General features: G+C 38.8%; 1 protein-coding gene across 5 annotated transcripts in view; it reads right to left on the bottom strand.

Moving 5' to 3' along the window:
• HELZ (helicase with zinc finger) overlaps positions 1-13334 on the bottom strand; it is an 85530-nt gene that overhangs the window by 62906 nt on the left and 9290 nt on the right. For 3 of the 5 annotated variants that reach the window (XM_032706539.1, XM_032706542.1, XM_032706541.1), the window contains exons 2-4: positions 6121-6348; positions 4228-4264; positions 871-995 (exon numbers count right to left, since the gene is read on the bottom strand). In XM_032706539.1, coding sequence (XP_032562430.1) covers positions 871-995; positions 4228-4264; positions 6121-6330 — 372 coding nt within the window. In that variant the 5' untranslated portion in view covers positions 6331-6348. Of the gene's footprint in view, positions 1-870; positions 996-4227; positions 4265-6120; positions 6349-9440; positions 9513-13334 lie in introns of those variants that run through there. The other 2 variants (XM_032706540.1, XM_032706543.1) reach the window with 2 other exon arrangements.

Below are 13334 nucleotides of genomic sequence, written 5' to 3'. Positions count from 1 at the left end.
GGAGGGAATTCAGGATATATACCAGACAGACAAACAGAATTCCAAAAAAACAACCTACTAATTCAGTTAAGCACCAAGGGACTGCAGACATGATCCAGCTTAAGGTAATAGGTTCTCCTACAACAGTTTCTAATGTCACTCCCACCTTCCTCTGGGTCTGACCAGAGCTGCTCCTGCCTCTGCTCTGACCACGTTTCTGGGTTTAGCATGACCAGCAGTTCATGGGGATGAACTGCCTATTTAATCCAGATCACAGAAATAAAAAAAACCACTATTCTTTAGAGACTTACATGTGTCCCTAATTTTCCCCATATGAGTCAGAACAGTTACTTACATGGATGGGGTTAAAAGCATCTTTACCAGTTTTAACAGTTCAAGGGTAAAGTAGAAGCTTTGAACTCAAACTTTTATCTTCGCCTCGAAATGCAAAGCTTTTTTTCTTCCTGAAAAGCTTTTAACGTCTCACAACTTATCATGGGCCAGTTACTTAAAAGTCCAATCAGCATTTTTCCTGCTTTAATGGCTAAAATTCCTGAAGTCCTACAAAATGGGATCAGGTGCAACTCAGAAATCTAAGTCCATCGCACAAACACACAATTTATTTTGCATTCCCTGAGGATTCAGGGCCAACAATGAAAAAACTTCTCAAAACCCTACCAACTCTGAAACCCTGGTAATGCAACAACCTGGCATCCTGCTGACATATGTGTGCCCACATATTTGTCTTTTTTTCCTACAAATCACTTTTTTTGTTGCAGCCTGCCAATCAACCGCACGTTCGGAAGTTCGTTATTAAACACGTCTTTTAAAGAAGGGAATAAAAAAACCTGTTTTTTTAAATAATGTAGATCACAGAAAAAAACCACTTACCAGTGATTCCCCCATCAGTGATTTGGAAAGAACATTAGACACAATTTGCAGCTTCCCTTTGAGGTGCATGCAGCAGAGCACTGCACGGAAAGGTCCATCGCCCTTGGCCAGCCCCTCTCCCAGCACTGCAACACAAATCAGTGACCATCAGCTTCATCACACCACAAAGTCAAATATATAGTTTTCCTTCACCTTTAACAGGAAAATAAAGTCTGAAGCTTGGGTTGAATCCATGGAAAGACAACTGCTGGATGTAAATTAAGTGTTACTTGTTCTTGTCTAATGGTAACTTGAAACTTGTCTCCCACCGTCTAAGAAATGTTGTACACGAGCTCAAAAAAGGTTGTCATGTTACATGCTAAAATAGACATACATTAAATATGGGAAGGGTAAATTCAAATATCTGACACAGACACAAAGGACCTCCTCTTACAGAGAGGGTGAAAAAGAAATAGTGACCAACAACCTCTAAATAACACAAACATGCTCAGGAAGATCCATTCATGCTCACAAAAAACATGCCCTGGTGTTTCCAAAAATAGCCAACCTCCTTATGGGCAATTCCTGCTCCTTTAAAAGGGCTTTTATTCACTTTTGCTGTGAAATGCAGGATATAGGAAGGATTCTGTGAGACCAGAAATGTACAGGCTCCACGTAACAGAAAACTTTCCTGATGCTTCCTAGCACTGGGTCACACACAGACACTTTCCTTGACACTTCCAAGAGGGACAGGATTTATTTCACAGCACAGACGTGCTTCAGACAAGCAGGAACAACACTTAATCACATATATTACCTGTCCAGAAAATGAAATGCCAGGGTGCTAAAAAGCTGGCAAGCTAAGCATGTGAATTGAAAAGAAAGCTGGACAGTTGTTTAAAATTAGGGAATTATAAAATAACTCTTACTGCAGGCAACATCAACATCTGTGTTTATGCTGCTACTCATGCAGATGCAAACAGCCCCTCTTAGTGCTAACAGGAATTTTACATTCACCACAACTTCAGGATGACATCTTAGAATAATAAATCAGAACTCCTCACTCCACAGACGTTCACATCGGTAACAGAAATCGCAGGAAAGACTCAGAAAAAAACAGTCCCATGGAACATTTACATAAAAACAACTTGACATCTCTTCAAACTGCAATGGTAACTAAACCCTGCTTCTAAAGTGCCTCCAAGATTAGTCTGAATTCACCACTCTGACAGTACTGACCACATTTCCAAAAATAGAACTGAACTTCCCAAATCAGAAGCAGCAGAGCCAGAAATAGCTCCAACGTGGCTGACAGTTTGCTATTTTCATCTCGAAGATTAGATCTCCAATTATGAGATTTCATATCATTAACTGCACAACACCACCCAGCTAAAACATACAGTTGCACATGAAAAGTTGCAACCCGTTAACCAGGGTCTTTTGGTAAAGATTTGTGGAATAATTTAAGAGATTGTAAGTTATCCTCATTCTCAGCACACTACAAAGAACATGTATTTCTCCAGCTATTCCAACTGTACTGATCATTCAGGTTCAAATAAAACTGTCAGAGCTGTGCAACATATCAAGTCTTGTAATAAGACTGAAAAGCAGCTTGAATAAAGCTTTGCCCATTATAAAAAACCTGTGCATATCAGGCAGTCCATGCTAAGGTTGTTTCTTCCCAGGGATATTTCAAACATAAAATCAAAACTAAGACCTTTTGGGATCATAAATGCAGGTAGCCTAAATGTCAGATGCTGGGCTACAATTGATCATGAAGAACCACAACTAAATCATTCATTCATATATTCATAAAAACATGGTGTGCATGTACATATATGTGTGTGTGTGTATATATATATATATAAAAGCACATACACACATTTTTATATACATACAAAAATATGGCATTAATAAGATGAAAATTGTCCCCAGTTTTAGATCGGGAAAAAAATACCTACAGAAGATGCCGGTGTGATTAAACCGGGTGCTATTTCTTTGTTATTAATATACATTTAAAAGCTGTTTTTTCCACTTAATTTAAAAAAAAAAAAAGTAGAGATCAGTGGTCCTGTTCCACCCACTTCTCTGCCCGTCCAGTGAGAGATGACAGCAGTTACCATGACAGTTCCTTTGAGATCCTGACAACTGCCACACATGCCAAGAAAAAGTCCCACAGCTGAATGTCACCCCTGTGACAAACCCATCAGAGCTCATCAATGAGAACACTATTCATAAAACAGCATTTCCCTCCTACCTCCTTTAACCATCATTCAGCTTTCCATATGTCTTTTATTTGCCACCATGAAAGACAACATTGAGGTTAGTCAGAATATTAAACCCTTATATATCGACACTTGAAGCTTTAAAAAAAAAAATCTCAGGCTATTTTAAGAATGGTACTGATTAAGTGATGTTCAGCCCTTTTTAATCTGTTAAACTTTAATTTTATACCTACAGAAAGCAAGTTTATTTTTCTCAGTTGAGTTTTATGGACCTTCACGAGCAGGCTGCACAGCCCCACAAATTCCCCAAACTATGACTTGACTATCAATGAAGACAAATACATTAAAAAAAAAACCCAAAACAATATGAAAACCACAAAGCCAGAAAGGAACAATTTAAAGATTATCATTGCCAGCACAGCAATGTCAGAACAGTGGATCACAGCCTCTGTAAATGAACTGTGATCTGAAAAAATTTCCTTTAACGTTCAAGAGTAGTTAAAGAACTAAAAACTAAAAGGTGGGATCTACCCACCTTTTCTTTCCAAATCTAACTGACAAACTCTGTTCCAGTGCTTTCCAAACTCAGCAAGGAGTTATCAGTGAATTCTGAATCACTTGTATTACACATGACCAACACAGATTAGGAAAGAGGGTTAATTCCTTTAAAAATACCCCAACTGAACAAGGCAGTGAAATAGGAAGGGCTCGACTTCAATGTGACATGTGCACATTTGGAAGCTTTAACAAATAGGAATAAATGTAAGTACATCATCTTGATTTTCTCTGAATCAAATCCCAAATGCAAACCAAAATATCCACCATGTCCCTTGGAGGAAAGGCAGAACAATCAGCTGCTTTTATCCTCACAAGAATCCTGACACTATCAGCTCATCCTACATTTGGGTACTAAAATATCTATTAGCCCAAATAGCACCAAAGACATGTAATTGAGTTCTGGCACTTGGGGGAAGAGTTACAAAATAGTGAGATCTCTCTTTAAGGGAAAAAAAAAATTAATAAAGCAGATACATAATTTTAACTAGGAAAAAAACCACTGTTAGCAAACTAACAAATCTGGGCATCAGTTTTAAAAATTCAGACAACTGACTGCAATTCAAACACTAGGTAATAAAAAAAGAAATAAGCATACCATGCCTACAGTCTTCATCTGCTTGCCCATACTTTTTCTGAAAGGTAAAACATGAAAAGTTTAAAAATAGCATTATTCCAGTTAGCATAAACATCTACATGCTTGAATTACAAGTTTCTTCAAACTTTCTAGAAACCATTACCTTGTCTTTTCCTGGGTGGAACATGTAAAGAACATAAGTCACATGTCAATTATAATATAATTCATTCTTAGAATGCTGACTTTTTCTCAAATTCTCAGCAAAAGGACATTTTAAAAGGGGAACATGAATGGGCAAAGGTGTGTGTTTTATATGTTTGCAGGTGGCTCACACCACTTAGGAAAAAACACAAAACTTAACTTTCTAGCCACTGTTTGCTTTTTTAAAACTTGCACTAATATGGTTCTGTTTAATTTTTTTAAGGTATGTATGTTATTTTACTCTGTCTTATCAGTGGTGATTTTAAAGATTATTTCATTTAGGAAAGAGGGAAAATTTGGATTGTTTTCCTCTTTTTCTTTTAAGTCTTTACATATCTAATTCATGTTTTCAGTAGGAAGGGTTTGATTACAAGTATTTTTCCAAAGTCCCTGCAATAATATTATTATGATGAGCATCCAGATAGGAGCTTCACAGGATTTTCAAAGAGTGATATCAGAAATGCATTAAATACTCTAAAGCACCAACCTGCATATTGGCTTATGTGAATAATTTTGAGAAGTCAACTCTGTAGTAACACAACTTCCATTAGGAAAACCAAGTTCATTTATTTATGAATCTCTTCCCTGAGGAGCCATAAAAAAGGTGGCCTTTTAATTTAAGAGGTTCCCCAAATCTTGTTTTGCATACTCAACAGTCCAATTCAGCCATTTATTTAAAGAATGCTCAAAAACACTCCCTCATCACACGGGCAAGATTCATCTTAAAGCTGCCCAGGAAGATTTTAGGACTTGGCCAAACTTCTTCCACCTGGGCTGAAACTGCTCCCACTCAATATGTGGAGATTTGGGGTGGACAAGGCCCCTGTAAATCTGTAATAACATTCCCAGACAGGTAAGAAAAAGTAGGTTGTAGGTTTATTCTTAAGCACTGTAAAGTCCTTTCCTTTAAGAAATTGTAGCTCTGATGCTTTAAAGGAAGGACATGAATTTGGCAATGGGAAAACCTGTAATTCAGGGTTATGCCTCTTCTTGCCTTGCATTTATAAACATTTACAACACCCCAGTTTTCACATTTCCACTAAAAATCAGCCAGAATCTAAAAGTTCCATGTTTCACCAGCTATGCTCTAGCCTAGCACTGCAAAGCAAGTAGAGGATCAAGAATTAAAAGACTAATGTTAGACCTATGCAAATGTTGCTAAATTGGGTATGAACCACCAGCTACCTGGATTTTGGCGTTTCTTAGCTTCGTTTTTTAAGTGTTTATACTTGCAGAAAGTTTAATTTCATGCTCTTTAAAGATCAGGTAATTTGGTATGTAATTCAGCATAGCATACAAACATAATACCCTAAACCCCAGATATATTTTTAAAAAAATGTTTAAAGTCTTTTTTTCATTTGTGATTGGGACCCAAACTGGTATTTTTTCTTCACTTGTTTAGAGAACTGTGATTGAGACCCAAACGAAGCGGTTTAAAGTCTTTTTTTCATTTGTGATTGAGACCCAAACTGGTATTTTTCTTCACTTGTTTAGAGAACTGTGATTGGAACCAAACTAAGTGGTTCCAATCCTGGAAAATAAACAGATCAGGGAAAACTACAAGAGAGAAGCCTCGTACGTGCTTTAGCAAGAGGGATTCTGTGGCACACCACCATGCCAATCACAGGAAAACTTGGAATTTTATTCAAATCTCGACGATGTGTTTGATTGTTCTCCCCAGTTCACTAGATACTATGAAAGAGTCACACTCACAAGTTGTAAAAAGGAAGCAATTCTATACAGCAGAGTCTCGATTTTGATGCGGTCGATTTGTGCCTGGCAGGGCTCCGGGAGGTGAGCTGGGGGGAACTGGCTGAGGGCAAGGAGAGCCTCTGTGCAATGCTTCACTGCCACTTCATAATCCTGCTGCTTAAGGGATTCACATGCTTGTTCACATGACTTCTCTGGTCTTCTGTCTGCCATGACTCAGGGACAGAACTCCTAGAGCGGGGCAGAGGGGATGATAAAACGTTGGTTAGCTGGGTGATGGCACCGACGACTTGCCAACCAACTGCCACTCCCGCCTCGAGGTGCCATGGATCACATCCCCCTCGTGCTGTGCCACTCACATCTCCTACCCCAAGCTCCTCACTAACTCATCTCTTCCCAGCCTTTCCTCCTTCACTCCCAGCTCTCGGTTTTGATTCCAATTCCAGGAGGTATTTAAGCCCACGGCTGATTTTTAAGGATGTAAGTAATGGTTTCAAATGTTCGAGTCAGTGTGGATTTAAGCACTCAGAGGCTTTTGGGTCTTGAATGGCAACATGAGCTTTGCTTTGGAAGGAACACAACTCATCCCCCACCTGCTCTGTCTCCAAGCCATGTACTCCACAATACTCTTCCAAACTTCTACATTCAGGAGAAGGAGCCACTTTCCCTGGGTGAAGTACAAATGGAGATGGACAAGGAGGAATGAGAAGGACCAAGAGATCAACAGCAAAGCAACCACTTGTCTTTTCCTTTGGTTGGTTTATTTACATCTTAGAAAATCTAGATACCCCTGGCACACCAACATAACTTCTTAAATCATTTTAAAGTAAATATTTGGGGGGGATTGAGACAGTTATAATAAAAATCTGTATACAGACAGATATATCTGCCAATAAACTGAGACAAATGGTTATCCACATCTGAACCACCAGGAGACAAGCAAAGCACTTCTATAATCCCTATCTACATTCTCCCTTCATTAACATAATATTTAAATACAGGATACACATCCCTAGAGACACTGTACTTTATAGCTGACTTCACAAGAATGTGTCAACTGAAAGAAGAAAAAACGTAAGAGTTCTCACTTTTGCTTTAGTAAGCAGCATACTATCAATATTTGTGATTACAGATCTACTGTTACAATTGGCTCATATAACCATTTCAGTCCACTTCAAAAATTCACTTCTAAAAGCTTCCTTTATACCTGATATTTTCAGATTTGCAACCAAAGGTGAAGTAACTTCAAGAATTTAATCTGGAAGTCAAATAAATGCACTTTCCTCATATGAAAAATAATCCACTATCCCACTTTTCCCATTAACACAGGCCAACACACAGGAGAAACATAAACAAGATTTTTCATATACTATACAATATACTGTTCTATGAGTTCCCTTTCAGTCTTAAAATTTCATTCAGTATCAAAATAATAACATAAAGGAATATTGACTTTTCAAGGCAATTTTGACTTCAACCACCTTCCCTTTTACAACACTAATATAAAAATTTATGTACAACAATATCTTCCCAAAAATGAAGGAACACAAGTAGGAATATTTTGCAGTTATCCCAGCACAAAGCTGTGCCATGTGCTTCTTTCTTAATAACAGCCTTGCAAAATATTACCTCATTCATCCACAAATTTCTTTTTCTGCTAAAAATAAGTTCCCACTTTCAACCAAAATAGGAATAGGCAAGGAGGTTTTGCATTTCCATACATGTGAGTAAATCCATTCATTAGGTAATTCTGTTACAGATTGAGCTGCATCACTTGAGCATGTATTTTCAATTATATAAATGTTAGGTATTCTTAAGCTGTGTATGCAAGGATTTTTTGTATATACAACTAAAAATTACACTGGCTTCCACTTCACTAACATTTTAGGCCACAGTATATTTTACAAATCTGGGATTTGCTTCCACAGTAATACAATAGTTAATTGATGTTTTTCTCATGTACATTCTGTTTTCCTCCTGAGGGACTGAAAACAGAGGACTCCATGAACTCTGCTGTAATTTTGATTTCCTCACTTCCTGGCTGACATATAACCAAAATTCCTTTGACCAAAAGCCTGAGCAGAGCTTCTGTGTGTTTATTCCCAAAGAAGTGATTAAACCCAGATCCCATCCTGACTGACCTGGCCAGCCCCACTGACAGGCATTGGAAAGCCCTTCTTCTCCAACACGTCAAAGACAAAGATGTGACTTCTCAACTGCCTTATCCTGGCAAAAACTGAGCTCATCTGTTTGAGAAGCAGTTGATTTTACAGTGGCCACACAATTTCTTTGGGCAATTTGAAGACTTCAGAGGACATAACCGACCCTAATTAAAAACCTGTGGATGAGGATGAGCAGCAGGACCAGGCTGTTTGGAGAACTGGTCAATCTGAGTCACCCTAATGGTGTTTCAGGGTGGCAAAAACCCACCCAAGTCACAGTGCAGGGGGCACAGTGACAGGTCAGGAGCCACTGAAGTGTAATTTGTTTTTTAAAAAAATCAAATCATAACAAAGAAACCCAGTATGTTGATAACAGATGGAAAATGACAAGTTCAGGCTCTGGGATTTCATTTCAATCCCATTTAGAGCCACACATGCAGACTCAAACATGAACACTTAAGGGGATATTTGTGCCATCTACCTCAGACTCCAATACAGGTGCTCAGGTGTTCAAAAAACAGTACATGTGGCACTTCACAATATGATTTAGTTGGCAGGGTGATATCCAGCCAAAGGTTGGCCTCAATGATCTTGGAGGTCTTTCCCAAACTTCCAAGTATTCATAGAATCATTAACAGCCAAGGGATGGAGGCACTTCTTCAAAAGAAATTTGCTTTCAGTTCTGTATTTTCAAAAATTTCAGATGTAATATTGGAATTTCTAAATTCACTCTCAGAGTAGAATTTGTTACAGATTAGAATTGAAAGTTGAGGTATCACAGGGTCTGCACTATATTCCCAACTCTCTTTGCAAAACTGAGCAAATTATTTCTGCACTTCACTTCTGCTTGTAAAATTGAAATTAAAATAATAAACATGTAACAGAACAGATGTCAGGAGTATTCATTTTCTCAATGTGGCCTGGAGAACCATATTCCAGAAGAGTTCTAAATTTAAATTTGAGAAACAATTTATTCTAATAGCAAACTTTAATACATCTGCAAAATATTGAAGAAACAGTAAACAGGCATATTCCCACTACCTAAAGTTGCACAACTAAAATAGGTGGACAAATCTAAGAAAATATATATCTAAATATATCATCTGGCATCATACTTTGTACCTCCAAAAAACTCCTGCCATTAAGTAGAAGAAAACTTACTGATCTTGCATTTCTTTGAAGGCTAAGTTGTGCTCAGCTTCTCTTCCCCAAAACATCATTTCAAACATCTGGTTCATTCCAACTGCTGTAACTTAAACCTCAGTAGTTTTTTCAACTGTGAGAGATTTATTTTTTTTCCCCTACAATTAATGATTTTCAGGCTCAATATTCCTAACGAGTGTTTCACCTTCTTGCCAAGGGGATTTTGTAAGCAAACATGAAAAGAGCAACTAAAATCTGATCTCCAAATAAAACTGCACGTTTCCCCTCTAGAGCTGGGAAAGGTAGAAGGGGCAGCTTGAGGAGGAAGAGTGATAAACAACGTGATCTACAGTCATTTATTCCCCAGTAAACACTCCCCCTGCTTGGTGCACAGGAGGCTTTGAAGAACTACTCCAGTCTGATGAGTCCAACTTCAAATTAAAAATCAATGTAGGAGGAGAGAACATCATGAACTAAAATTCTAGTGTTTCGTGGCAGTTTAACTCATGACTGTGCACTTCCAAGCCTCCCAGCTTTACTGATGTGTCTGATGGAATCAAAGGGTCCATACACCAAGATAATGATAAGTTGAAGCATGTGACGGTTCCCAAAAAAATTTCAAACAGATGCTTTTTCAAATCACTGTAAAGCATCAAGCCAGATAACTCTCGCTGTACTTCATAAACAAACAGATTAGAGGGCACAATGCTGTTCCTATTAATGTTACTGGCAAAATTCCCAATGTCTGCCAAGACAGAAGGATCAGATCCAAGGTCTCGCATGCCAAGCTGACAAACAGTAGACAAGTCAGTAAATATTTGCATATTTTAACCAAACATTAACATCTCTTGTAAAGATTTATGCTAAAGCAATGATGTTCAACTTGCAGTCCTACAGTGAGACTGGGAGGAATTTACTGTCAATTGAATTTGCTTCAAGAGCCACATCCTGGGAATCGCAAAGGGAGGCAAATGAATGAGCCCCATTGCCATGGGGAACACGCAGGGGAAGAGCGTCTCCAGCTGCCTCCCATTACAACCCATAGCCCTTCCAACAGCTCTGCTGGGAGAGAGAAGCACCAAATATCCCTTGCCAAAGCCACTCAGCCGTGTCCTCCTGTTCCCAGCCTGCTGTCCTGCGGGAAAGGAGAGGAGGAGATGGATTTGCCCTTCCACTGCCCATCGGGGTCAGGCTGGCACGGGCTCAAAGAGAGCAGGACAGGAATTCCACTCAGCCTGCCCCTCTCATGAAAAATCCCGAAGGCTTGGGAAACACAGGGGATGCAAATGCATCCACTGTGTTTCCCAAGCCTTCGGGATTTTTCAGCCCTGCTCTGGAAAGGCCGGCCACCGAACCGGGCAGACGTTTTAAACATGTCATAAATTCAGGCAATCCTCAAGAAAAGACAGCTGGTTTATCAGAACTGCCCAGCAATTCCTTTTAAGAGCAAGAAGAGACCCACTAGATTTATTTACGAGGCTGGTTGCTCTGTCCTCCCTCAGTAACTTCTGAACTTCAAGTCAATTGGAACTGAATTTCCCAGAAGTCTGAAGGGTCTCGAAGCTGCTTCAGGTTTCATGAAAAATGTGTAACAAGACAGATAACAGACCCAGGGAAAGGTTAAGTTATAATTCAGCCTCTTATGGATACCCAGACATCAGTTAGCCCATCAATTACTGCCATGTGCTGCCATTTACCTTTGCTGGAGCAAAGGATCACCAGGGAAAGAAAAAGCCTTATTTATTTTTCTTGCCATAAACTGCATCCATCACCTTCACTGTTCAAGGATCCATCCAGGTTTCCCTAAAGCAGAGTTTCCAAACTTTTTAGACTACAGACATGAGCAATACACAACACATTGCCTTCTGGAAGTCGCTACTGGTAAACTGAGATTTAAACAATTCACACCCGAAGGCCTCAAAATTCTGTTATTTCCGTAACCTAGAAATATAACATTTGGGAAATCACAAAGTTGGTATGGCTACAATCCCTGTGACTGAATAGTTCCCCTCTCACTCAAAATTATCAGGAAAAGAATGACAAGATACTTTAGTTTACACAGGTATGGGAAGATTTGGGTTTGTTTAATAATCTGAATTAATATATTGAGTATACTATACAATCAAAACACTAGCTACTGTGAACATGCCAATGTTATAGTTAATAATGATGGGTCACTGGGAATTCAACTATCAAGACTCTGCAAACAAACTGCATTTGTCAGTCCACACACTAAAATAGGGAATAATACATCTGTCCACTCTTAAATCATATTATAGAGTTTTTCCGGCACCTCTTGTGATCCCACCTTAAGGCAGGTTTGCATCTCTACATGTTAATTGTTTTTGTACTACTACAAAATACCGCTCAAGCACCTTCAGATGACTAAAATAAAATTAAATACCTATTTATTTTCCTTACCTATTGTGATAAAATAAAAACCAAGCTTTGCCTGAAGATAAAAAATAATACCAAAACCCAATCCCATTTCATTCAAGCCTCCAGGAAGGAATAAAATAGAGCTGCACAAAATACAGAAGCGACTTACAGACACACAGAGGAAAAAAAAATGCACTTTCCTGGTGTCATGACATATAGATCATAAATAATCCCACTCTCAGAAATCATTTAATGAGAGTAGGTAATGACAGTGCACTATAGCAGTGTGAATGATGTAACAGAGAGAAAGGATGGTGCATCTCCCATGCACAGGGTGAAGAAAAGGAGTGTAGGAAAGGTGCTTTTGCCTGTTTTTTTTTAAGAAAAATGTAAGAGCAGAGAACTTGTGCACTCCTTTATTGCAATTATGGCTGAAGTCTGTAATAGCAGTTACACAGAGTTCTCAGAAATGCACTGCACACCTTGCAGAACAAATACAAAAGCCTCCACCCTTGAGAAAGGACAATCTAATCAGTTTTCTGAAATAACTGAATTACTTTAGCTAATGTTGTACAACTCCAGGCAAAATGACCCTACTTTAAATTCCAAAAATGATGTTAAATCTGAACTGGAGCATACAGAATGAGGAAAGCGTATTTCAAGGTTTTATTCCACAGCAAGAACTTCTGCTACATGGCCTCTAAGGAACATGATATGCTTGATTCTGGGGAGGGGAAAAAAGGGAATGAAGAGGTTCATGATGCCCCTGACTGTTAAGATTATCCTTCCATGTTGAAAAATCAATGAGAGCACCATAAATTAGGAGGACAAGAGATCTCTGGCCACATAAACAGAGCCTTGAGTCTAATCCTGTAAACCTAAGGTATGGAATAAACAAATCCACATTTACTGTAAGAAGAACAAGTGCCTGTGGGTGGTTTATCATCCACATAAGGACAGTAACAAAAATACAGAGGCAGTCAAGATTAAGAGCAAATGCCTTCTGCATCTGGATCCTCTGTGGGCTTCAAATCTCTTTACATACATCACAAACAGTAACAAGGGTTTTGCATGCTAGTTATGATTTCAGTACAGACTATTAAGGGATTATTAACACTTTAGTACCTTTACTAATCTCTTCTATTTTCCTCTTGGAAATAGCAGCAGAAAGGACAGTCTCTGCAGCGAGCAGCAGCATTTAGACATGGACAAACTGCCTATCTTTGGCTCAAAAATACGGGAATGGCCTCAGAACTTGCAACCACCATATAAGTATCCCTAATATCTTCATATCCTGCCTCTAAACTGATCCTTTTTCTCACAGCTGCATGAAAACATTACCTGTCCTGATGAAACTAAGCAAAATACCTGGCAAGTCAAAGCACAACATCTACGTGGCACCTCCTGGCGTTGTCTGAAAGCCAACCCATAACCCCCAGGGTTCCTGGTCACACAAAGCAAATATATATATATATACATATTGCATTCATGAACAGAACAAACACCAGGCTGTAAAGTTCGATACTCGGAGGT

The sequence above is a fragment of the Chiroxiphia lanceolata genome, chromosome 19 (assembly GCF_009829145.1).
Source record: "Chiroxiphia lanceolata isolate bChiLan1 chromosome 19, bChiLan1.pri, whole genome shotgun sequence".
Lineage (NCBI taxonomy): Eukaryota > Metazoa > Chordata > Aves > Passeriformes > Pipridae > Chiroxiphia > Chiroxiphia lanceolata.
Note: the sequence above shows the minus strand (reverse complement) of the source record. Positions and strands in the feature narration are given on the sequence as shown.